Source organism: Podarcis pityusensis (assembly GCF_964106645.2).
Source record: "Podarcis pityusensis genome assembly, chromosome: 9".
In the NCBI taxonomy this organism is placed as follows: Eukaryota; Metazoa; Chordata; class Lepidosauria; order Squamata; family Lacertidae; genus Podarcis; species Podarcis pityusensis.
This window is the reverse complement of record NC_138034.1, coordinates 48,909,968-48,933,273: the sequence shown is the minus strand read 5'-3', so window position 1 is coordinate 48,933,273 and position 23,306 is coordinate 48,909,968. Positions and strand designations below refer to the sequence as shown.

The following is a 23,306-nucleotide window of genomic DNA, read 5'->3' as shown; positions in this document are numbered from 1 at the left end:
ATCTACTTGCACTTTGACGTGCTTTCGAACTGCTAGGTTGGCAGGAGCTGAGATCGAACAACAGGAGCTCACCCCATCGTGGGGGTTTGAACCGCCAACCTTCTGATCGGCAAGCCCTGGGCTCTGTGGTTTAGACCACAGCGCCACCCACGTCCCAGTAAAATCCCCTACAGAGGACCCTTAAAGTGAGGGACATCACCTGCTTGTATCCAAACAGGAAGAAAAGCTTCGTACCCCCCACCTTGATATACTCTTCTTTTCCAACTGTAATTTAGCACCTTTTGAATCAGGCACCTTTTCTGTCACAGTCCAGTGACAAGAAAAGGCGCCAAACTGAATAATAATAATAATAATAATAATATTTTATTTATATCCCGCCCTCCGCAGCCAAAGCCGGGCTCAGAGCAGCTAACAATAGTAAAAGTAACAGTTTACATAAAATCACAATCAATTACCGTATTTTTCGCTCTATAACACGCACCTGACCATAACACGCACATCGTTTTTAGAGGAGGAAAACAAGGGAAAAAATATTCTGAATGAAACAGTGGACGTATCATTTTTGTGCTTCATGCTGTGGCCACAGACATGTGATCTGATGGTGAATTTGGGGTGACCCAATGCAAAAATCCTGAGAATCCCTGTGGATCCATGCTTTGTAACCACGTTTTTGCACCATTGCAGCCCCAGGCAACAGTGGGTGCGTGATTTTGGGGGGGCAGGCTGTAGCCATGGACATGCTATGTGCTCTGATGGTGAATTTTGGCTGACCCAATGCAAAGATCCTGAGGATCCATGTGGATCCATGCTTTGTAACCACGTTTTTGCACCATTGCAGCCCCAGGCAACAGTGGGTGCGTGATTTTGGGGGGGCAGGCTGTAGCCATGGACATGCTGTGTGCTCTGATGGTGAATTTGGGGTGACCCAATGCAAAGATCCTGAGGATCCATGTGGATCCATGCTTTGTAACCACATTTTAAGTGGGGAGGGAAGGAAAAACACAGAAGGCTAAGAATGCAGGAGAGGGCTATAACGTGAGGAAAGGAAGGCAAAAGTTCCCCCCCACCCACCCACACAAGCCAGCCAGCGCTCTCTCTCTCTCTCTCCCATCTGCATGTTTTCCGGCTGCCTGATATTTATTTTTTTTAATTGCCTTGACAGAAGAAAGCATTTTAACTGCATTAAGAACTATTTAGCAGCGAAACCTAAGCTTTGCCATCCCTTAAGAGGTACAGACACTGTAATCTTCCAGATCGCATGAATTTACAGGCAAAACACTGTTTAAGGATTTCATCCTTTTAAATTGAAGAAAGCATATTTGAATGCTGTGTGTCCCCAAAAACAAAAAGCAGGAAGTCAAATCAGAATTTTAAGCTGAACCTGTAATCTCTCTTCCCTTCACAAACATTGTTCCCTCCGAAGCACAGAGAGGAAAGCAGACACTCTGCTTTCCCCTCTGCTTGCCTGGAGGGGAGGGGCTTTCCCTGCTCTTTGTTCTGTTTCAGCAAACACAGCAACGAAACAGAGCGGGTGGGCAGTAAGACCCTGAGGCAGAATGCAGGAAAGCAACCACTTCCTCTTTTCCCCTCTGCTTGCCTGGAGGGGAGGGGCTTTCCCTGCTCTTTGTTCCGTTTCAGCAAACACAGCAACGAAACAGAGCGGGTGGGCAGTAAGACCCTGAGGCAGAATGCAGGAAAGCAGCTGCTTCCTCTTTTCCCCTCTGCTTGCCTGGAGGGGAGGGGCTTTCCCTGCTCTTTGTTCCGTTTCAGCAATCGTGAAGCCCGATTTGATTTTTGTCTGATTTTTCGGCTCCAGGGACCACACATTCGCTCCATAACACGCACAGACATTTCCCCTTCCTTTTCAGGAGAAAAAATCTGCGTGTTATAGAGCGAAAAATACGGTAATTAAAACACATTCTAAGATCAATTCATTCTAAAATCAGTTCAGAATCAAATTAATGGCAACCATTGGGCTAGAGTTCTATGAGGATTACCAAAGGAGGGGGTGAGACTGTGCCTTGGCCAAAGGCCTGGCGGAACAGCTCTGTCTTGCAGGCCCTGCGGAAAGATGTCAAGTCCCACAGGGCCCTAGTCTCTTGTAACAGAGCATTCCACCAGATTGGGGCCACAGCCGAAAAAGCCCTGGCTCTGTTCTGAGGCCAGCCTAACCTCCCTGTGGCCCAGGATCTCCAAGATGTTTTTGTTTGAAGACCATAAGGTCCTCCGTGGGACATAAAAAAGATGAATGTGGCTAGAAAGGAAGAAGGGTTAACATGTTTAGAGTGTGTTCTCGATTCTTCCTTTTCAATTTAGCCCTACAGTTTTACCTTTCCTGTGCCTGACATCATATGCAGGGGAGGCCCCTCATGGGCAAAGTAGCCCTGTGAAGTTTCAGGGGAGGGGGAAACACCCTCAAACCTCCGAAACCATGGTCCAGTCTTTTTTCTGACACACGCAATAACATCAGTACAGTTCCAATTACTGAGAGGCTTCCATCCATCTTCTCTGCTTAGCCAGCCATTAAAAAACTAGCAGTAGACTTCGACCCCTGCCTCCCAAGTAGAGGGACTAGTTAAACACAAGCAACCATCTCATGTTTTCTCTTTCGGGAGCATGGCCTTGAGGCACCAGACATGGACTGTGACGTGCATAGAGCTTTGTGGCTGCCCGCCTAAGCCACCATGCGGCTGTTTGTTCTTCCCTGTTGGTACACATTTTTTCCTCAAACAGTAGGATGTGTGCACCTTTTTTGTGAGAGGGTGCGCTAGGTTCTTGCTTCAGCTTTCTTTATTTTTAAAAATACATTTATTTCGTGAGAAAGCAAGACATTAGTACCAGCCCAGCCAGGTTACTTTCCTCAGTGCAGGCAAAGAGGCAAAAAAGAAAAATCCTTTATTTCTTGGTTCCTGAAGGTCTTTCTTTTGTTTTAAAAGGTTGGGGTCCCTCGTGCAACAGCTTGCTTTTCTGTTGTAAAGTGGGGAGAAGAAATTGTTTATCTACATCAAGGGGTGTTTTGTCCTTGGCTGGGGAAGAGACATAAAGAGTGATAATTGTGAACTGGCTTGTATAACGAAGGGAGCTGGCTTAGAGGGGAGAGATGTGTTTTTCTTTGCTTATTCTATTGCTTGTGAGAGATGGGGGCAACAGAACACAATATTTAATTCTGGAGACTGGATATGCTTATATTGTAATCTGGGGAGAGCGTTGGCTAGAGAAGGAGGTGGCTTTTATTTTTAAAGCAGTCTCTGACTTTTGCAACAAAGCTTTCAAGCCTACCCCCACTCTATCTGGGAGTAAGCTCCACTGAGCTCAATGGCACTTACTTCCAAGTAAACATGATTATTATTATTTAATATATTTCTGTCCCACCTTTCTCCCAAGCTGGGATTCAACGTGGCATGTATAGGAATGCACTGTAAATGAATTTTTTTTAAAAAAAAACAACCACACACACAAAACCACTTAATATAACCCAAACTTAATACTGTATCACACAATTTTCTACTCCTTTTTGGAACTGTGAGTTCCATTTTCTTTGATTTTTATCTAACTGGAATCCACAAATGTTGTAATGTATTTAATTTTCTTTTCCAAAAAATCCGTATTTGAGCTGTTCTGCAAAATCTGTTTTTTTGCAGAAAAAGAACCTGGAACCATATTGGGTGACAGGGAAGGGTGTACATGGGGCCTCATTTGCACACACTAATTTAACGAACAGTTAGACTGCCAAAGTGCATTCCAGCTACAAAACGAGTGGTATACAATTTTTTAAACAACAACAAAAATATAATGTGCACTACTATTGCTTTTGTTTTTCTCTACACACACTGTCTTTGTTAGTAACTGGAACAACAGTGGGAGTACTAATATTCCATTACCTCCAGCATTTGCCTTCCATTAAACATATGATGCCAAATTTGCTTCTAGGCATGCTGTTTCCTGCAGAACCGTGATCACCAGTTGTCACTGTAAAGAGCCTTGTTTGCTTTTCATACACTACACAGACTCTAGCAGACTTTGCTTGAAAAGTGGTGTAAGACTGAAGATTTGAGGTGGTAACAATATGTTTGGCAGAATCCTAGGTGTCAGACATGCAGTCACAAAGTTGCAAAAGCAGAGGGTGATTTTCAAGGGGGGAAACTGTGAGAGGAGACATGATGCTTAGATTTCCTCAAATGCTTTTCCTCCAGCTGGTGTTCCACAGATATGATTGCAGAGAAGCAAGTGTGTGAACAGGGACACCTTCTGAACCAAGGTTAGACACTTGGGTGCTAAGCATTTGCACAACTGTACGGTTTAAGTGTCCACTATCAATTTGCAAGGGGACCTCACAAGGAACCACCTCCTAGGCGCTACTCATGTGACCTCATAGGCTCCACCCATGCAGCCCCACCAGCCTCCAGTGATGGGAAAGGTTAACAGACTGGGCCAAATGGGGAGGACTGATGGGCTTAATTAGTTGCATGGGACACAGATTCCCCGTTGCTGTCTTAAAGACTAAATATAATGATTATACAGGGAGGGGAAGCTGTAAAGCTGGTGTGAGGAACCTGTAGCCATAAGGCTGATTTTATATGGCCTGCAAATATGATGGCAATGAGAAAGTTTGTGCTATATAATTCTGCATTGTTGTGAAGTCTACCCACTTTTGTTTCCCGCTCTACCCACCATCAGTTTTGTTCCTACTTACTTTTTCTATAGGCCAACAGCCCTTGCTGGGGGGAAAGAAGAAGAAGAAGAAAATCCACCCTGATTCAAAGAGGGAAACATAGAGAGAATGCCAATAAAGGGCAGTGGAATGCAAAAGGTTTTGCTTCTAAGCCCCCACTGCTCTGTTGCTAGTTCACTCCCCTGACCCCACCCCCACTTGTTCCTCCTAAAAGCGCATGAAAAATTCAAGGACTGAGAATTCAAGGACTGAGAAAAATTCAAGATGAGCTCGGCTAGTCTTTCTGCTGGTGGCAATGACTCTCACTGATTCTAAGCATCATTTCCTAATTCTTGAAACATTAATGTTGTTTACTGCTGTCAATCAAAGCTACTTCAGTCTTGTGAAGGCAGCCTGTCTACACTATGCAAGCTGGGTAATGTTGCCAACTAATCGGCAGTGACAGCAGCAGTAATAGACTAATTCCCTTCTCCACCAGCTTGCTATGTCCCTCCAACCTTCTGACCTACGGTCTAGTCATTTCTTAGTAGCCTGGAAGTCTGTTTTCCTAATTTGAAAAACATTGTATTTCTGAATTTGTATACATTGCCCCTCACTGTGATTTTCAGATACTTTGTACTCATTGCTCTGATAAACTGATCATTGTATCAGACTGGAAACTCAGTAGCACGTGAAACTATGCAAAATATATAATGACAGGACAGCAAGGTGCTGGCACCATCAAAACGCCAAAGCTGACTTTATACTATTACACACCACCCCAATCCCCAAGAAGTGAGAGAGTCTAGGGGTGTCTTTGCTTTACCAAGGATTTGGCTTCCTTGAAATGAATGTGTGTCTTTAGGAATGTGTGGTGTCTTTAGGCAATATAATTTTATTTATATGCAATCTGGGCATTAGGCTGGAGAGTCTTGCAGCATTAATAATCCAAAAGACCTTGCTTCCCCTCTCAGTTTCCAGGGGAACCCCAAGTCCAGCTTTGGATTCAGCACAAAGCAAGACATGTCTGTCTGTCTCCCAGCTTCTAGCTCATACCCACAGCAATTCTGGTTCCAGATGGGTGAGGGAAAGGGCCATCTGTTTTCTTCTATGGCACACAGTAACTTTTTAGGATATGTTAAAATCATGGTCCTTAACTAGCCAGCCAAAGCCATTACCTTGACAAAGGAACTGGTTAGCAAGTTCCCCTTACACATTCTACCCGCACAGATTCAGGATCCCATGGACTGCGAGGGATCCAAGGTATCATCCGGACTGAGCCCCAAACTCATAACAATACACATGCGATGGGGATCCAACTGAGTGTCACACTTTTGGAAAAGCAATAATTACACTATTCTTATTAATGTAGTTTTTCAGCCTCAGTTATGAGCTGGTCTGTTATATCTCCTTAAACATGCTAAACACTTACATTGCACAAACGTTCAGTCTCTGAATGCTGGTTGCAGGGGGTCACAAGCTGGGAGAGTACTGTTGCCATATAGTTCTGTAACTCCTTACAGCCCTGCGACTAAGGCACAAGCCAATTCATGGATACTGACTACACATGCATGGATGAACAATACGAGTGCCAAGCACAATGCTTTGCAACTTTACTGTTGGCGTTTGCTTATGTTTCTGCAACACTGATGTCATTTATGAATAGTTCCATGCTCTGTGGGTGACATTTAGTACTTGCAGCAATTGTCACAATAATGCCAAATTCCTAAATCTCATTGAAGACTGCAGCTGTGAACATCTGGGATAGACCGGAGGCTCTGTGCATTCTCCTATTTGTCAATCTCATAATAAAATGCAAAAGACATAATTATTGTATTTATTAGTGCACAGTATGAAAAAGGCCTGAACGATGATGCCATGCTAGAATTATTATTTTATTTTAGAAAACTGGAGCTACATGCCTTTTGGGGAGAGAGGACTGATGTGGCACAGCAGCTAAGACAGCTACAATTAGGAGGTTTAAATCCTACCTCCGCCATGAATTCATTAGCAACTCCTCCTCAGTCTCCCATCTGCAGAACTATAGTAATACCTGCAGGGTTATTGTTATCTTTACAAGATAATATTTGAAGTGCTTTGAACACTCAGTCACTACGCTCAATCACAATGCAAATTGTAGGAGTCCATCAGCTCCCCGCAGTTATAATTCACATATATTGTGTACATTATATATTGTTCTTTAATCAGTGTCCCTAATTGTAGTACAACTACAAGTAATGTCATGGGTCTGAACTATGACCACACTCTGCTAAGATTTGCATTCTCACACACTTCTAAATGGAACTTGTGAAGGAGAATTAACTGCTGGACTGTAGATAATGTAGCTATGGATGCTGCTATAGGAAATCAAGCAGCATGATTAACTCTTAGGACTAGCTCAGTTGGTTAGAGCATGTCGCTGATAACTCCAAGGTCGCAGGTTTGATTCCCATAAGGGACAGCTGCATATTTTTGCAATGCAGGGACTCGGACCAGATGATCATCAGGGTCCCTTCCAACTCTTTGATTCCCCAGTCAAGAGAGCTTTATGGGTGGTTTCTAAGATGCACCCATGGAAGCAATTCAGCAACAGAATGCATGTGAGGCTGCTGTAAGTTGACACAAGAACATAAGATGAGCCAGCTGGATCAATGGCCCATCTAGTCCAGCATCCTGTTCTCACAGTGGCCAACCAGACGCCTGCGGGAAGCCCCAAAGCAGAACTTGGTCACAACAACACTACTCACCTGTGATTCCCTGCAACTGGTGTCAAGATACACGCTACCTCCGATAATGGAAGTGGAACATATACATTGTGGCTAGTAGCTGTTGACTGTCTTTAAATAGACAACTTTGCTACATTGGTACAAGATCGATTTATCACATTTCTACCCCACCTTTCCCCAATGGAGCTCAAGGGGGAGCACACAGCTCTCTTCCATCCAGGGGTGCCAACTTGAATAAAATATTGGGAGGACCCAGGTAAGCACCCTGCCCCTCATAATCAGTCACAAGACTGTGCACACACACTATTTGAATGACAATGCCCATCTACTGGGAGGGGGTGCCTCCCTCAAATATTTTATTGGGGGCCCCCAAAGGGACCTTGGCCCCTATGCTTCTGCCCCATTGTATCCTCACAACAACCCTGTGAGGGAGGTTAGGCTTGAGAGACTGACTGTCCCAAGGTCACCCAGTGAGTTTCATGGCTGAGCAGGGATTTGAAAACTGGTCTCCCAGGTCCTAGTCCAACACTCCCAACCACTATACCACACTGCCTTGATCTGCAAACACTGGCCTAAAGCAGAGGAGACTGAACTGTGGCTCTTCAGGTGTTGTTGGACCCCAACTCCCATCAGCTCTGCCAGTGCTGACAAGGAGCAGGCATGATGGGAGTTGGGATTATCTTGAGTCCCACATGTTAAGCAACCCTGCCCTAAAGCGACTGAGGATAAATGATGCTGGAAGGAAAGGTAATCAAAACTTTTCCCCACATTTAGATAGCCCCTCCACTTACAAACCTGACTTGGAAGGCCCAGGTGTATGGTTGTGGCTGCTTGCACAGCAATCTCTCATAGAATTGTAGAGTTGGAAGGGACTTCAAGGGTCATCTAGTCCAACCCTCTGCAATGTAGGAATCTCAACACATGGTCCCCTGAAACCAAACCTGACCCAGCTTAGCTTTGCACAGGTGTTAGCAGTTTTATTTTTGCACCACTATGAATCCGCTTTCTTCTCCTCTGCACTCACTGATCACTTATAAAGTATTAAGCTTCTGTATCTCCATGAGGACTACAAACTTGTTCTTTTAAAATTAAAGAACCCCAACATTTCCCTTAATTTGGGGGGGAGGGAATCGTTGTGGTGTGTCGGAATGAAGTGGAGGTCAAGCGTCCCTCTCCCTCCTCCCTGGAAGTAGGAGACCCGCCTCCTTCCCTCTGGCTCTGCCACTCACCCCCCAGCCAGTTGCTGGAGATGTTCTGCAGCATGGTGAAGGGGACGCAGAAGAAAGCGATGAGCAGGTCGCTGAGGGCCAGCGAGCAGATGAAGATATTGGTGACGGTGCGCATGGCTTTGCGGCGGCTGACCACGTAGAGCACCAGGCCGTTGCCGAAGAGCGCCAGGGCGAAGATGAGCACGCAGGTGAGCACGAAGGCCAGCTTGGCGCGCCGCGGCAGCTCCGGGATGTAGACCAGCGGCTGCAGCCCGTAGAGCGCGATGAACTGCTCGCGGGTCACGTTGTTGTCGCGCAGCAGCTGCGCGAACTGCTCCAGGGTGATGTTCAGGGAGCGCATGGCGGCGACGGGGCGGGTCAGACGGCGATCCTCTGCAGCATGGCCGGACCAAGCGGAAGCTCCTGGCGGGAGGCTTAGAAAAGCAGGGAATTTCCTTTAAAATTTAAAATTCGGGGACGGGACACTTCTCAGCCTTGCTCGACGGCGCCCACAGCTAAGGGCTGCAGCAAGATCCGCGCCCCAGCTCGCCTTTTATTCATTGCCCAGACGTCTCCACGAGGATCTGTCCTTCGTCTGAGAAAGGCAGCAGAAGCGAAGAGCAAACGGGTGGCGCTTAATCGAGGGTGTGAAACTTTTGAGAGCGAGACGCCCTCGTCCACCCGCCGCGCGCGCCGCAACCTTCCCGTCTAGAAGAAGGCGAGGAAGGAGCGAAAAGTCGAGCTTGGGAAAAGCAGCGAAGGGCTCCTATTGGAGACTTCCTCCGAGCCGCTAGCCAATCGGTGAGCAGAAAGAGCGTCTTCTCGGCCTCTCGTCCTTCAAAGTTTCCCGGAGCGCCGGGGCTCGTCGGGGATTGGCTGGCGCTTGTTGGGGAGTCGCAGGAGGGGCGCGACTGACGCTTCCTCGGGCGGAGAGGGGCGCTTGGAACGCGGCTCCGAGCGGGCGCAGCGAGGCTGCAAAGCAGCCGGAGAACTGACCTCGCGGAGATCGGAGAGCGCTGCGTGCTCAGAATTGAGGCTATGGAGCGGCACAGGGCAAGACTCTGGAGCCTTGGAGGTCCAGGACGCCACTCTGCCAAATAAGCCGCAGAAGGATCCCCAGGCGCAGGCGGACGTGCTCTGCTTTGCTCCACGCCGAAGCAAATGAAGGATTAGCTGTAATAAATTGACGATGGGTCCCTGTGAGACCATTGCTTCCGGAATATAATATAACCAACTGCCTAAATTTATGTTTTCCCATGAATTACAACATTGATCTGGAGCTGGAGGGTTAGAATTTTTATTTTTCGTTTAGTTTACTAGGTTTTAAAACAGCTTAAGGTAGCCTTTCTCAACCTGTGGGTCCCCAGATGTTGTTAGACTACAACTCCCATCACCCCTAGCTAGCAATGCCAGACCTCAGGGGTGGTGGGAGTTGTAGTCCAACAACATCTGGGGACCCACAGGTTGAGAACCACTGGCTTAAGGAATATTTGCGCATCAGTCTGCAACTTCTTTAGGTTACAGCTTGACCTTGTGGATGTACAGCTTGGAACGGAGGTCCCCCTGTCCTCAGTGGGGTTTGGTCCCAAAGTGAGTGCACAACTTTAAAGAGAGCCAACACCAGGTGTGGGGCAGCCCTCAGGAAAGTGGTGGGGCCACAAGATGCCATGAGAAGGCTGATGACACCCAGCTTTATTTCACCATCTGGTGAGATGGCTGAGGGGAAATAAACTGAGTTTGAATCTTGGCAGGATGGAGCTACTAGGGGTTGCTGGTTCTGGTGCTTGAGAATTGGACAGTTGACTGTCCTGAATGCAGTTGCACTCCCATTTCTTTTTAAAAATTACATTTATATACTGCCTTTCACCCAACAAGCCCATAAAAACACAAATTGCCCAACATGATATTAATAAACAATACCCCCAAACTCATTTAAAAGGCTATGGATGGTTCAGTCAGCCTGTATTTTTTTTTTATAAGATATTTATTAAGATTTTCAATGTTTTACAAAACACACAAAAAAGAAAAGAAAAAAACAAGAAAGAATACAAAGTAAAAATATTTAAAAACAATTCTTTCCTTCCATTACTTGACCTTCATTTGCTTATTTCCAGGACCTCCTCACACCTTCCTTTTTTGTATTCCAGTTCAGTTATTTTGTTCAGCAAATCCCTCCCCTCTTTTAATATCCTAATCATTAGTCATAAAAATATTGTAATTTTAGATTTTTACATATTACATAATAAACCCTTTTTTCATTTTCCCTTGTAACCTTTCAGCTAAAGACCACTTAGTTTCTATCCAACATCATTCTAACATTCATTAATTTTACAATATTTCTGTAGATAATCTTTAAACTTTTTCCAATCTTCCTCCATCGACTCTTCTCCCTGGTCTCGGATTCTGCCAGTCATTTCCGCCAATTCCATATAGTCTATCACCTTCACCTTCATCTGCCATTCTTCCAAGGTGGGTAGATCTTGTGTCTTCCAATACTTTGCAATAAGAATTCTTGCTGCTGTTGTAGCATACATGAAGAAAGTTCTGTCCCTCTTTGGCACCAATTGGCCGACTATGCCCAGGAGAAAGGCCTCTGGTTTCTTCAAGAAGGTATATTTAAATACCTTTTTCAATTCATTATATATCATTTCCCAGAAAGCCTTAATCTTTGGGCACGTCCACCAAAGGTGAAAGAAAGTACCTTCATTTTCCTTACATTTCCAACATTTATTATCGGGCACATGGTAAATTTTTGCAAGCTTGACTGGTGTCATGTACCACCTGTATATCATTTTCATAATATTCTCTCTTAGGGCATTACATGCCGTAAATTTCCTACCTGTGGTCCACAACTGTTCCCAGTCAGCAAACATGATATTATGTCCTAAATCTTGTGCCCATTTAATCATAGCAGATTTCACAGTTTCATCCTGAGTATTCCATTTCAACAACAAGTTATACATTCTTGACAAAATCTTAGTATTGGGTTCTAACAATTCTGTTTCCAATTTTGATTTTTCCACCTGGAAGCCAATTTTCTTATCCAAATTATATGCCTCCATTATCTGATAGTAATGAAGCCAGTCTCACACTTTATCTTTTAATTTTTCAAAGCTCTGCAATTTCAATTTGTCTCCTTCTTGTTCCAAAATTTCCCAATATTTCGGCCATTTGGCCTCCATATTGAGCCTTTTCTGAGCCTTTGCTTCCATTGGTGACAACCACCTAGGGGTTTTATTTTCCAATAAGTCCTTGTATCTTATCCAGACATTTAACAATGCTTTTCTGACAATATGGCTTTTAAATGCTTTATGTGCTTTAACCTTGTCATACCAGAAGTATGCATGCCACCCAAAAACATTGTTGAAACCTTCTAAATCCAAAATGTCTGTGTTTTCAAGAAGCAGCCATTCTTTCAACCAGCAGAATGCTGCTGATTCATAATAGAGTTTAAGGTCTGGCAGGGCAAATCCACCTCTATCCTTTGCATCGGTTAGTATTTTAAATTTTATTCTAGGCTTTTTGCCCTGCCAGACAAATTTTGAAATATCTCTCTGCCACTTCTTGAAACAGTCCATTTTGTCCACAATTTGCAATGATTGAAAGAGAAATAACATTCTTGGCAATACATTCATCTTTATAACGGCAATTCGACCTAGTAAGGAAAGCTTCAAGTTTGACCATATCTCTAAATCCTTTTTCACCTCTGACCAACATTTCTCATAATTGTCTTTAAATAAGTTTAAATTCTTAGCAGTCATGTTAACCCCCAAGTATTTTACTTTCTTAACCAATGTTAAACCTGTCTCCTTCTGAAACCTCTCTTTCTCAATCAAAGTTAAATTTTTCTCAAGCACCTTGGTTTTTAACTTGTTCAACTTAAATCCTGCCACATGACCAAATTCCTGAATCAATTCTAAAACTCTTTTAGTACTAGATTCTGGCTCCTGTAACGTCAATACTAAATCATCTGCAAATGCTTTCAATTTGTACTGTTTAGCTCCGACCTGTATACCTTTAATCAAACGGTCCCTTCTAATCATATTTAGCAAAACCTCCAGGACCGAAATAAAATGCAATGGGCAGCCTTGTCGTGTCCCTTTCTCTATCTTAAATTCCTCTGTTACCACATTATTAACTATTAGCTTAGCTTTTTGTTCTGAATATATTGCACTTATACCATTTTCAAACCCTTGACCCACTCCCATCTCCTGAAGATTTTTCTTCATGAAGCTCCAAGAAATATTATCAAAGGCTTTCTCCGCATCAACAAAAATTAAAACTGCTTTGGTATTAATATTTACTTGCAACATCTCCAAAATGTCAATTATATTCCTCGTATTGTCAGACAAGTGTCTACCTGGGAGAAAGCCGGCTTGGTCTTTATGGATCTCTTCTACTAATACCTTTTTTAACCTTTTAGCCAAAATATCTGCAAAAATTTTGTAATCCACATTGAGCAGGGATATGAGGCGGTAGTTCTTAAGTTGCATCTTTTCAGTCTCATTTTTCGGTATTAGTGTAATATAAGCTTCTTTCCACGACTCTGGCGCTTCTTTCCCCTCTAAGATTTTGTTACAAACCTCCTTTAATGGTTGAATTATCCAGTCCTTCAAAGATCTATAGTATTTGGAGGTTAAACCATCTGACCCTGGAGATTTGCCCAACTGCATGTTCTGGATGGCACCTTCCACCTCCTGTTCTGTTATTTTATAGTTCAACATTATTTTATAGTTCAACATTAGCTTATTTTCTTGAGAGATTTTTTGAAGCCCATTTGTTTTTAAAAATTTGTCTAAATCGCACTCTTTCTGTGGCCCTTGTGTGTATAGCTGTTTGAAGTACCTCTGGAAGCATTTTCTAATTACCACTGGATTCTGGATGTTCTTTCCTTCCACTTCCAAGTTGGTAATGGTGTTAGGTTTTTGTCTTTTTTTCATTTGCCAAGCTAGCAATTTTCTGCATTTATTAGCCAATTCAAATGTCCTTTGTTTCATCTGTTTAATTTTCCATTCTGTTTCCTGATTCATCATCTTCATATATTGAACTTGGTATAACTTTATTTCTCTCAGAATCTCTTGTGATTTAGGTTTCGCTCTCAGTTTCTTCTCCCCCTCTTTTATTTTTTCCAAGATTTTATCTTTTTTCTCATTTTGAGTTCTCTTCTTTATTGCATTCTGTTGAATTAGAAACCCTCTCATAACTGCTTTACTTGCATCCCAGATTACTCTTTTTTCAATGGTGGTGTTCATATTTATCTCAAAGTAGTCTCTCAAGGTTTTTTGGGCCCAGTCAGCCTGTAGAGCAACATTTTAATCTGGCGCCTAAATATATGTAATGAAAGTGCCAGGTGAGAATCCCTAAGAAGAGCATTACACAAAGGGAGCCACCACAGAAAAGGCCCATTCTCATGTTGCCATCCTATGGACCTCTCATGGAGGGGGGAACATGAAGAAAGGCCTCAAATGCTGTTTGCAAGGTCCAGGTTAAGGGAAAGATGGACTTTGAGGTATTACGGTCCTGAGTCATTTAAGTACTTGCAATTGGGCCCAGAAACTAATTTGCAGTCAGTGCAGTCAGGCCAGGATTAGTGTTATATGCCCAAACTGTCTTGTCCCAGTGAAAGAGTGGGTACATAATCTAGGGGCAGCTTTTGAATCCAGCTTTGTCACTGAAAGCCTGGGTACCCTCAGCTAGGAGTACCCTTTACCAACACTTGCTGGTACAATATTGATGGAGTAGGAGAGTTTTGCCACAGTAGTCAAGGCACAGGTAACTTCAATATGTTGGTGTTTAGTATGTATATTGCAGTGGAGCCCATGTATCAATAGTCTGCAAAGATTGTAGGCTGAAAGAGAAACAAAAATTAAGGTTTACTCTCAACTAGGGATGGGAGAGAAATTCAGTTCAGCTCACATTTAAATATGAATTTATCAATTCACACTTACCAAAATAATTTGAGAAATGAAACACAGCCATCCTTCAAAATATGCACTTAGCCAAACTAAGTGCTCTCCAATCTACCAATGTTTACAAAAATGTACATATTGGGGTGGGGGGGATGTGTATTAAAATGAATATACTGGCAAAAATAGCATACAAAAATGGCATTATATGAGGAGAAATTGCTTGTCAAAAAAAGAGAGGAATTTTTTGCATGAAAGTGCTGAAGGTTTTTTATGAGGATTATATTATAAAAAAGGGGCGGATCAGAAATTGCTGCAGAAATGTGAAGAACCAGTGGTTGTTTTTCAGCTGGAACTCACCAGAATTTAGTTCTGATACCTCTCAGGTGGGCACCATTGCCATTGTAAGAGAACAAGGGAGGCGTTCACGGTGAGTTCTGGCACCTCTTTTTCTAAAAAAATAGCACTGAATTTAAGATTGGGGAAATTAGCAAGCTGAAATTGACAGATCCTTCAATCTCTGCTCCCAACACAGGATTGGATTACTGCAATGCAATCTGTGTGAATCCTCCCTTGCTCTCGGTCTGAAAGCTGTAATTGGTTCAGAATGCTGCAACACAATTGTCGACAGGGGTGAGTGTGCGTAGAAATGAGCCTCCTCCACAAAGGAGAAGTTTACATTTGTCTGTCCGCTTTTTCCTTTGGCCCCATCCACCAGTGGCCCTTTGAAGGGGACGTGGTCCTTGAGCTGCAAAAAAATAATGCACATATAATGACAGTTCCACCCACAAGCTAGACTCCAGCTTTGCAGCAGTGAAACAACACAAGCCCAGAACTCATCAAATCATTACAATTGATCCTTGTGCTAAATGAGTTGCATAAGTCTGCCCTTAGGCTCAAACTGCCTGAAAGTTAATTCCCTTTAATGTTTTATTCATCTTAGCATTTTATGGAAAAGGTCTCTGTTACAATCATTGACACCTTCAGGGAAGACTGAGAAAGACTCCTTTCTGAAACCTTCGAAAGCTCGCTCTTGTCAGTGCAGACAATACTGAGCTTGAAGGACAAATGACCAGATTCAGTGAAGGACTCCTCCCATGCATGAGGAGGTCATGGATGGTACAGGATAACCCTCGCCTCCCCTGCCAATGCACAGAGCAGCTATGCTGTCCACATATTCAGCTAGTGGGTGAAGTCTCTACCTTGGCCATAACACCAACATCTCTGCACCCTCTGTCCTTGAACTGTGGTGATGGCTCTTGCTTGCCTGTGGTGAAAACCTGTATTTTGCATGACTGGAATGTAGCCTACTGTACAAAGTTAAGAGTCACATCCATTGCCTCCCCCACTTTTGTCCCTGGTCCAATCACCACTAGCAGGTGATCCTTGGAAGGTCTTCTGTGAGGACTCCAGGAGGAACAAGATTTCCCTGTCCCTGTTGTGCAGAAACTAATGTTGGAGTAGAAGATCAGTTCTGGAGCCAAGACAGAGCGCAAGTGAGCTGGATAAATGAGGCAAGAATTGCTAGAGATGGTTGAAGTTCAGGAATATCAATACATCAATCTTTATTACGGTCCAGAGACCCAACAAATCGTTACAAAGCAATGCACAATTCAGACAGCCTACCTCCAGGTTAAACAAGCATTTTGTTCAGACTTAAAGATAGGGATCATTGGTTCTTGCAACCACCGATAAAAACGTCGCCACTGCTAATGTTCTAGCGTTTGTCAGTCTTCCAATACCTGATATAGTAAGCCTCTGATTTTCTTGGGAAAGGTACCAGCAAGGGTAATATTGCTTGTATTTTGCACAGTGCAGCAAAATATGTTTTATAGAATCAATGTCTTGAGCACACGAGCAAAGTCTGTCCTGGTAGGGAACTCCTCTCAACCTGCCATCCAACACTGCAGAAGGAAAGACATTTAGTCTGGCTTTGGTGAATAACCTTCGATAATTTGGTACTGTCAGGTTTTTAATGTAAGGTGTTAACTTAAAGACATGCCCATATTGTACTCCTACTGCCAACGGACTACAGACTGCGTGTGATCGAGATCGCAAGTCACTGTGTGTATTATCCCATAATCTTTGCTTTAATGTCTTTAAGGCGCCTTCATAACCCAGGTAATAGAAGTTAACATTGTGGACCTAGATCAAGGAGACCTTGGTTCAAATGCCCATTTAGCACTGAAGCTCACTGGGTGACCTTAAACCAATCATTCTCTCAGAGTAGCCTACCTCACAGGGCTGTCGGTTGTGAGGGTAGGAGGGTAGGAGGATTATGATTTGTGAGCCAATGTAAGAGCTGGGGCTTGAAGCATTCCTTCAGCAAAACATCCATTTCAAACTGTTCCCAAAATGGTATTTCAGGCACAATGCTTCCATATTCACTGCATATTTAAAAATAGCCGCCCTTTGTTTCAAAAAATGGCACTTTTGCTTCAAGGCTGAACATTTTCTGTGGTTTGCAATTAGGATTACGACAGGCTTCCTCAACCTCGGCCCTCCAGATGTTTTTGGCCTACAACTCCCATGATCCCTAGCTAGCAGGACCAGTGGTCAGGGATGATGAGAATCGTAGTCTCAAAACATCTGGAGGGCTGAGGTTGAGGAAGCCTGGATTAGGAGGCAAGGTGCTGAATTTTGGATACAATGGAGAGATAAATGATCTGGATTATTATAAAAGATGCAGGAGGAAATGATTAACAGTAGGACCCACAAAGGGGAGGAGGGAAGTCCAAGAGATTCCTTGGAAGCTAGCTTTTCTGTTGGATATGTGGCTGTAAGATTTCAATCTGAAAAACCAAATAAATAAATAAAAATTAAAAGGAGGCAAGGTGCTGACCAGTCTTCATTATACTGTCTGTGTTTGTTAATTGTGACTGCATCTAACGGTTAGCTTGCTTGCAAAGATGCAGATGACTTGCAAAGCCATTTTTGACAAGCTCTTGGTAGCAGTACTACTTATCTTAACTTGCAAAGGAAACATGGTCAGGTAAGAAATTTGCTTTAGTATTTTGTAATCATTTAAAAAAACCTTTTTTGCGGCACTTAAGCTGTCCCCTACCTGCATCCCTACAGCTTTAATCTTTACAGCCCAGGTTTTCAACGGTTGCTTGATTTGCAGGGTAGCTGTCCTTGTCCTGATGTCACAATTTCAGCACTTAAAAAACCACAAACCTATTCATACTCAGAATGGTTTTTAGTTCCAATGAATTTGTTAAATGCTGCCTTTGAATCTGATCATCCCATAATAACTCTTTTTCAGATATTCGTTCCTTTCTAGGCAAAAATAAGGAAGTTTAAGGCCAAGTTATTGATTTCTTTCCACAAATGACCCTATGCCCACACTGTTCCATAAGAAGCAAGCAATTCTATTTCTTTAAAACCCAGCAGTTTCCAAGGCAGCTAACAAAAGAGAATGTTTTTTTAAAAAAAGCCTTAAAGATGAAATTTAGCACTAAAACTTAACAGAAAAAAATTAAATGGCATGAAAGGAACACAGCAACCAGTAAAGCCAAAAATGGAAACAATAATATATAAAAGCAGAAGACACCACAATTATTTCCCCTCAGGCCAATAATGCACTTTTAATAACTAAAATCAAACACCAATGGAGGCATAAATTGTTATCCATTTCTGATAACTTCCTGGTTGGACTACTATTATGTGTAGTTGCCTTTGAAGAGTTTTCAGAAACTGCAGTTAGTTTAGAATTCAGCTGCTAGATTATAAACTGAGGCGGGACATTGCCACTATGCCAACTGCACTGAACCCAACTCTGTTTCTGGACTAAATTTTAAATTGATGGGTGTATGTGTAGGGACAGATGAAGACTAGTCTGCTGTTTCTTTTTAAAGTGGATTTGTTGGCCAGAGGGAGATGTCATGAGGTAACTCCTCCCATGGATATTTTTCAGATCAGGAAGCACAAGCATCCAAGGAAGTGGCAACGTGCTGGAGGAAATACATAACGGAAAGAAATACAGACACACACAGATACACACCACCCACAACCACCTCACAATGGAAAAGTAAGGTCAACTTTGCAACTGTCAAAATGATAATCTACCAGGCTTTTAGCTGCATTGCTCAGGAGATCTGAAGAAGAAGGAGGAGAAGGAGGAGGAGGAGGAGAAGGAGAAGGAGAAGGAGAAGGAGAAGGAGAAGGAGGAGAAGGAGAAGGCGAAGGAGAAATAATGCAGCTTTTAAAGATACAGTCTGCCATCTTGAGTCAAAATGCCGACCAACTGTATCCAGACATAGGCGAAAATCTTCTTCTTGATCTCAGAAACCATCATCAGAGGCACTGGATGCAGAATGTAAATCTATGATGTAGAATGGAAGGTGAGAGGTAAGGGATGCCAAATTTCAGCATCACATAGGGTACCACTGAAATTTGAGACCCCAAGGTCTGCCACTGCCATCATGCAAAATTTGGTAATGATCAGTGCAGTTTTTATTTCATTTAATTTATTGAATTTATATCCTCACCTCAAAGGAGTGCAGGGCAGCAAACACCTTAATAAGTGTTGATATATACTACTGTTGTAGTGTGTATTTTGGGTCTATGGATCACAATAAAGCCGAGTGCACGAAAATGATAAACAACAAAAACATCTTTTCCAAACATATTTAGAACAATTCCAGGCAGATGTAGCAACTCAAGAACTGGACTCATGTGGACTTCCGGAGGTGGCGCCATCGGTTAATGGCGGATTTCCTCGGATCGGAGGAAATCGCTCCATGGGAAACAGGGTCGGATCCTGCTTCGGCGCAGCGGGGGACCCTTGAAATCACAGGCGGGGGAAGCCTGTGAACTTGGGACCCAGTGGGCACGTTTGGCGCCCCCCCAACCCGTGAAAGAGCCCGGCAACGGGTTCAGAATCGGAGCGGGAGAAGGAGCGCTGTGCTGTGGGTTGTTTGCTTCTTCCGTGGAGTGAAGCCGCGAGCTGTGACCGGAGAGTGCTGCCTTTCTTTCTTGGAAATTTGGCTTTGAAAATCAACGATCCGTGAGTAGGATTTTATGCAATTGGAACTGTACAAATTTAAAGAAAATTCGGCCGAAAGCGGAGAGGTATAAAAAGGAAGTCTGCCTCTCTCCATTGTAGATAAGACAAAGCATTGAACTTGAAAGCGGAAGCTTAGGAAAAGACGCATAAACAGACTTTAATCCAATCATCTAACCAGGACTTTTCCCCCCTCAACTTGAGGGAAAAGGAGGGGAAAATTGGAATGTTATTTCTTCAAGAAGAGGTGAGAAAAAGAAGTTAAAAACCATCGCTCAATCCCTTGGGAACGGATTCCCAGAGACAATTTAAAGTTGGAGAAAAGGTACTGTCTTTAAATACATTTTGACAGCTAGTCCTGCACTGGAAATACAATTTGGATATAATATTGTGGATAGATATCTCCTGGTCTTAAAGTAACTGTTTAAGATAGATTGTTATCTTCCGGATAAACTGGGGGGACTTAAAGAAGAAGTAAAGCATTTAAGAACTTTATGACTGTTACAGTGTCCCCCTAGTGGAACTTGGATTTGTTACAACTAGTTACAATTGCAATTGCAGCTGGCCTGAGGATTTTCCCACACGGCTCTTTTGGAATTTTCCACTTCAAAACAAATTTGAACTTAACTGTGTGACTGACCTTGAGTTTTATCTAAAGGGGTATGGCAGATGGAAAAGAGAAATTAGAGGCGTTACAAGCAACAAGGTCAGGCAGAGTATTGCGAACAGAAGGTGGACTGCAAAGAAGAGCTTCGACCTCTGGCCCCTCTGGGGTTCCAATAGTAGCCCCATCGGCACAACTCAAAACTAAAGGTATGGCAAGTGATGACACCTTTGCTCAAGTTTTGGCTAAAGTTAATGAATCTTTGGATAAAATAAGTAAACAAGTAGCAGAGGCATCAGACAAGATTGATCAAAATACTACAAGTATTAATCAAAATACTACAAGTATTAATCAAAATACAGCAAGTTTAAATAATTTGGGTCAGAAAGTAAATACTAATACAGAGACTATTCAGAAATTATTAGAGGAATCGGCCTCAACACGTCAGATTGCCGAGGAGGCTAAAAAAGGATTAAAAAGGATAGAACTTTCTTTATGTATGCAACAACAGCAGCAAGAATACTCATTGCAAAGTATTGGAAGACACAAGAACTACCCACACTGGAGGAATGGCAGATGAAACTGATGGACTATATGGAACTAGCGGAAATGACTGGTAGAATCCGTGACCAGGGAGAAGAGTCGGTGGAGGAAGATTGGAAGAAATTCAAAGATTATCTGCAGAAACATTGCAAAATTAAAGAATGTTAGAGTGATGTTGGATTGAAAACAAGTGGTTTCCAGCTGTACAGAATTCAAAGTTATAGACAGACTAAGATTAAGGATTAGGATTAAAGAAGTTTAAGGAAATGGTAATTTGGTTTTTAAGAGGTAAAATTTTAATGTTATATTATATTAAGATTAAAGATTGGGATTAAAAAAGAGGGAAAGAAATTGCTGGACAAACAATTTGAACTGGAATATAAAAGAGGGAGGTACGAGGAGGTCCAGAAAATAAGTAAATTTAAAGATGGAAATGAAAAGGTGATATTGTTTTTAACTGTTCTTTTTCCTTTTTGTCTTCTGTTTTTTGGTTTTTGGGTTTTTTTGGATTATGTATTGTGCATTTTTGAATTGTGTATTTCTCTTTTATGTTTTTCTGTTTAATCTTTTATTGAAATCTTAATAAATATCATTTAAAAAAAAAGAACTGGACTCATGTAAACGGAATGCTTTGTTTGTCATTTGGATTGGGTTGCATATTTTCAATATTCATTGGTGAAATTGTATATTCACGGGAAATATTTGAATGACTGTATAAACTAAACATCGATGAAAATGTCCTTGATCTCTAAATTTGTAAATTATTTGAAAGACAATTGTAGTCAATCAAACATGTTGGTAGGATTGCAAGAGGCTTTGTAAGGAAAGGTATAAAAATCACTGCCGAGAAGAATAAGAAAATATGATGCTTTGATGTTTTTGATTTGAAAGCAATGGTTAAAGCAGAAATTCGAAATGAAAGATAGAAAATCATAAGGAAGGTTTGAAGGAAGTCATGGCCCTAAAAAGCCAAATTGTATAATATAAGAGGAGAGATTGTAATAGAAAGCATTATTGTAAAATTAATAAAAATGATATGGCAAAAAAAAGAAAAGAAAATATCTTTGATCTCAGGAACTGTTATGATATATTAAGAGGTGCCCAAATGCATAGAACAGAAAGACAAATTTCCAAAACATATAGTAGATTCTGAATTGCTCTTTGAATGACACATTCAAAGCCTCTTTCACGGTTGGGGAAGAAGACTTCCAAGAAACTGGAGAAATAGGCTTCAGCCCAACACTGATGACAACCCACAGGTCTTTTTACACAGTAGCGAGTTATATGCACACAACTGCATGTAAGGATCTCTGCATGCTTGTTTGGGGCAGCTGAAAAATGTGAATTAAGTTTTGACTCCCCGTTCTACATTTGAGATACACAGAGCAGCATGTTGTGTTGGTTGAAAAATCCACCATGGGAGTGCTGATTTCCACAGTCAACCTGTCTCAGAATGCTTTGAAAACATCATCAAGCTCACAAAAAACCCCATTAATCTATTTAATTGGAAGGGTGCCTTTGAAAGAATAGTACTCACAAAGCACCAGGACAACAAAAACAAGGAAATTTTTCCAAACAAGTGATTTGTTAGAGCCATTTAGTTGGGAGAATTCCCCTTTTGAAAACATCATCAGCATCGAATATTTATGGCAAACTATTGGTATATTTGTCTTTCCGTTATAGTACTGGCAGACATTTTTTGTTGAAGAGCCTCAATCCTTATTAAAAATGTTGTGTTCAGTATACAGTCCCAAAATACAGTCAAGCTGAGCACTCTAGAAACAGACGTTGGAAATGCTTCCAGCAAAATGCAGAACTGGGAAAGGGTGAGGCATGAGAACATAAGAAAAGCCCTACTGAATTAGATCAAAGTCCATCTAGTTCAGGATTCTGGTCTCACACAGTGGCTGACCAGAGGTCTATGGAAAGCTCCAACCCTCAACCTGAGTGCAACACCATTCTTTGCACCTGTTATTCCCCCAATTCAGAGGCAGCTTGTAGCCATCGTAGCACTATTCCCCATGAATTTGTTGAATTCCCTTTGAAAGCCATTTATATTGGTGGCCATCACTACCTCTCATGTAAGTAATTCCATAGTTTAACTTTGTACTGTGTGAAGAAGTTCTCTTTTTCTGCCTGTCCTGAATCTCCCAGCCTTCAGCTTCATCAGACGACGGTTGCTATGTATGGCTGTTATGAAACCTTTCAGCTTCCAGTCTTTGTGCAATTATGCAAGATGGCTTTTATTCCTGTCCTCATTGGAATTAGCTTTCCCCAAGACCCACACACTCTTCAAAATGAAGCAGCCTACCAAAAGTCCAAAATTGCTCTCTCCAAATAAGCTGTAATAAATTCTTCCCACTGTCGCCTTCCTTTGTAATTCAAAGGCTTAAAAAGAAAAAAGCTGTCACAAATGCAGGCATTTAAAATGAACTGTCTCTATTGCAATGTACATATTTTAAATACGTTTAAATAAACTGGGGGGAAAACAAGTGCAGTCATGTATTTACACACATCAGAAAATACTAGAGAGGGGAAGATATCATCAAAGACATTAGTTCCCTAATTTGCAGGGCTGGCTAGCTGTTTATTCATGTTAAAAGGTACTTGCATGCTAACCCTATACAGTGTAGAGTATGCAGTGAATGCTGGGTTTAAACATT

General features: G+C 42.3%; 2 protein-coding genes and 1 long non-coding RNA gene across 3 annotated transcripts in view; 1 reads left to right on the top strand and 2 right to left on the bottom strand.

Moving 5' to 3' along the window:
• QRFPR (pyroglutamylated RFamide peptide receptor) overlaps positions 1 to 9,352 on the bottom strand; it is a 33,955-nt gene extending 24,603 nt beyond the window's left edge. The window contains exon 1 of the mRNA XM_081022027.1: positions 8,607 to 9,352. Coding sequence (XP_080878153.1) covers positions 8,607 to 8,946 — 340 coding nt within the window. The 5' untranslated portion in view covers positions 8,947 to 9,352. The remainder of the gene's footprint in view (positions 1 to 8,606) is intronic.
• SMIM43 (small integral membrane protein 43) overlaps positions 1 to 23,306 on the bottom strand; it is a 243,752-nt gene that overhangs the window by 136,377 nt on the left and 84,069 nt on the right. The gene's annotated exons all lie outside the window — the stretch shown is intronic.
• LOC308485923 lies at positions 8,732 to 18,603 on the top strand. The gene is made up of 3 exons (XR_013990867.1): positions 8,732 to 8,794; positions 15,027 to 15,124; positions 18,408 to 18,603. It is a non-coding gene; the product is annotated as an uncharacterized lncRNA (long non-coding RNA).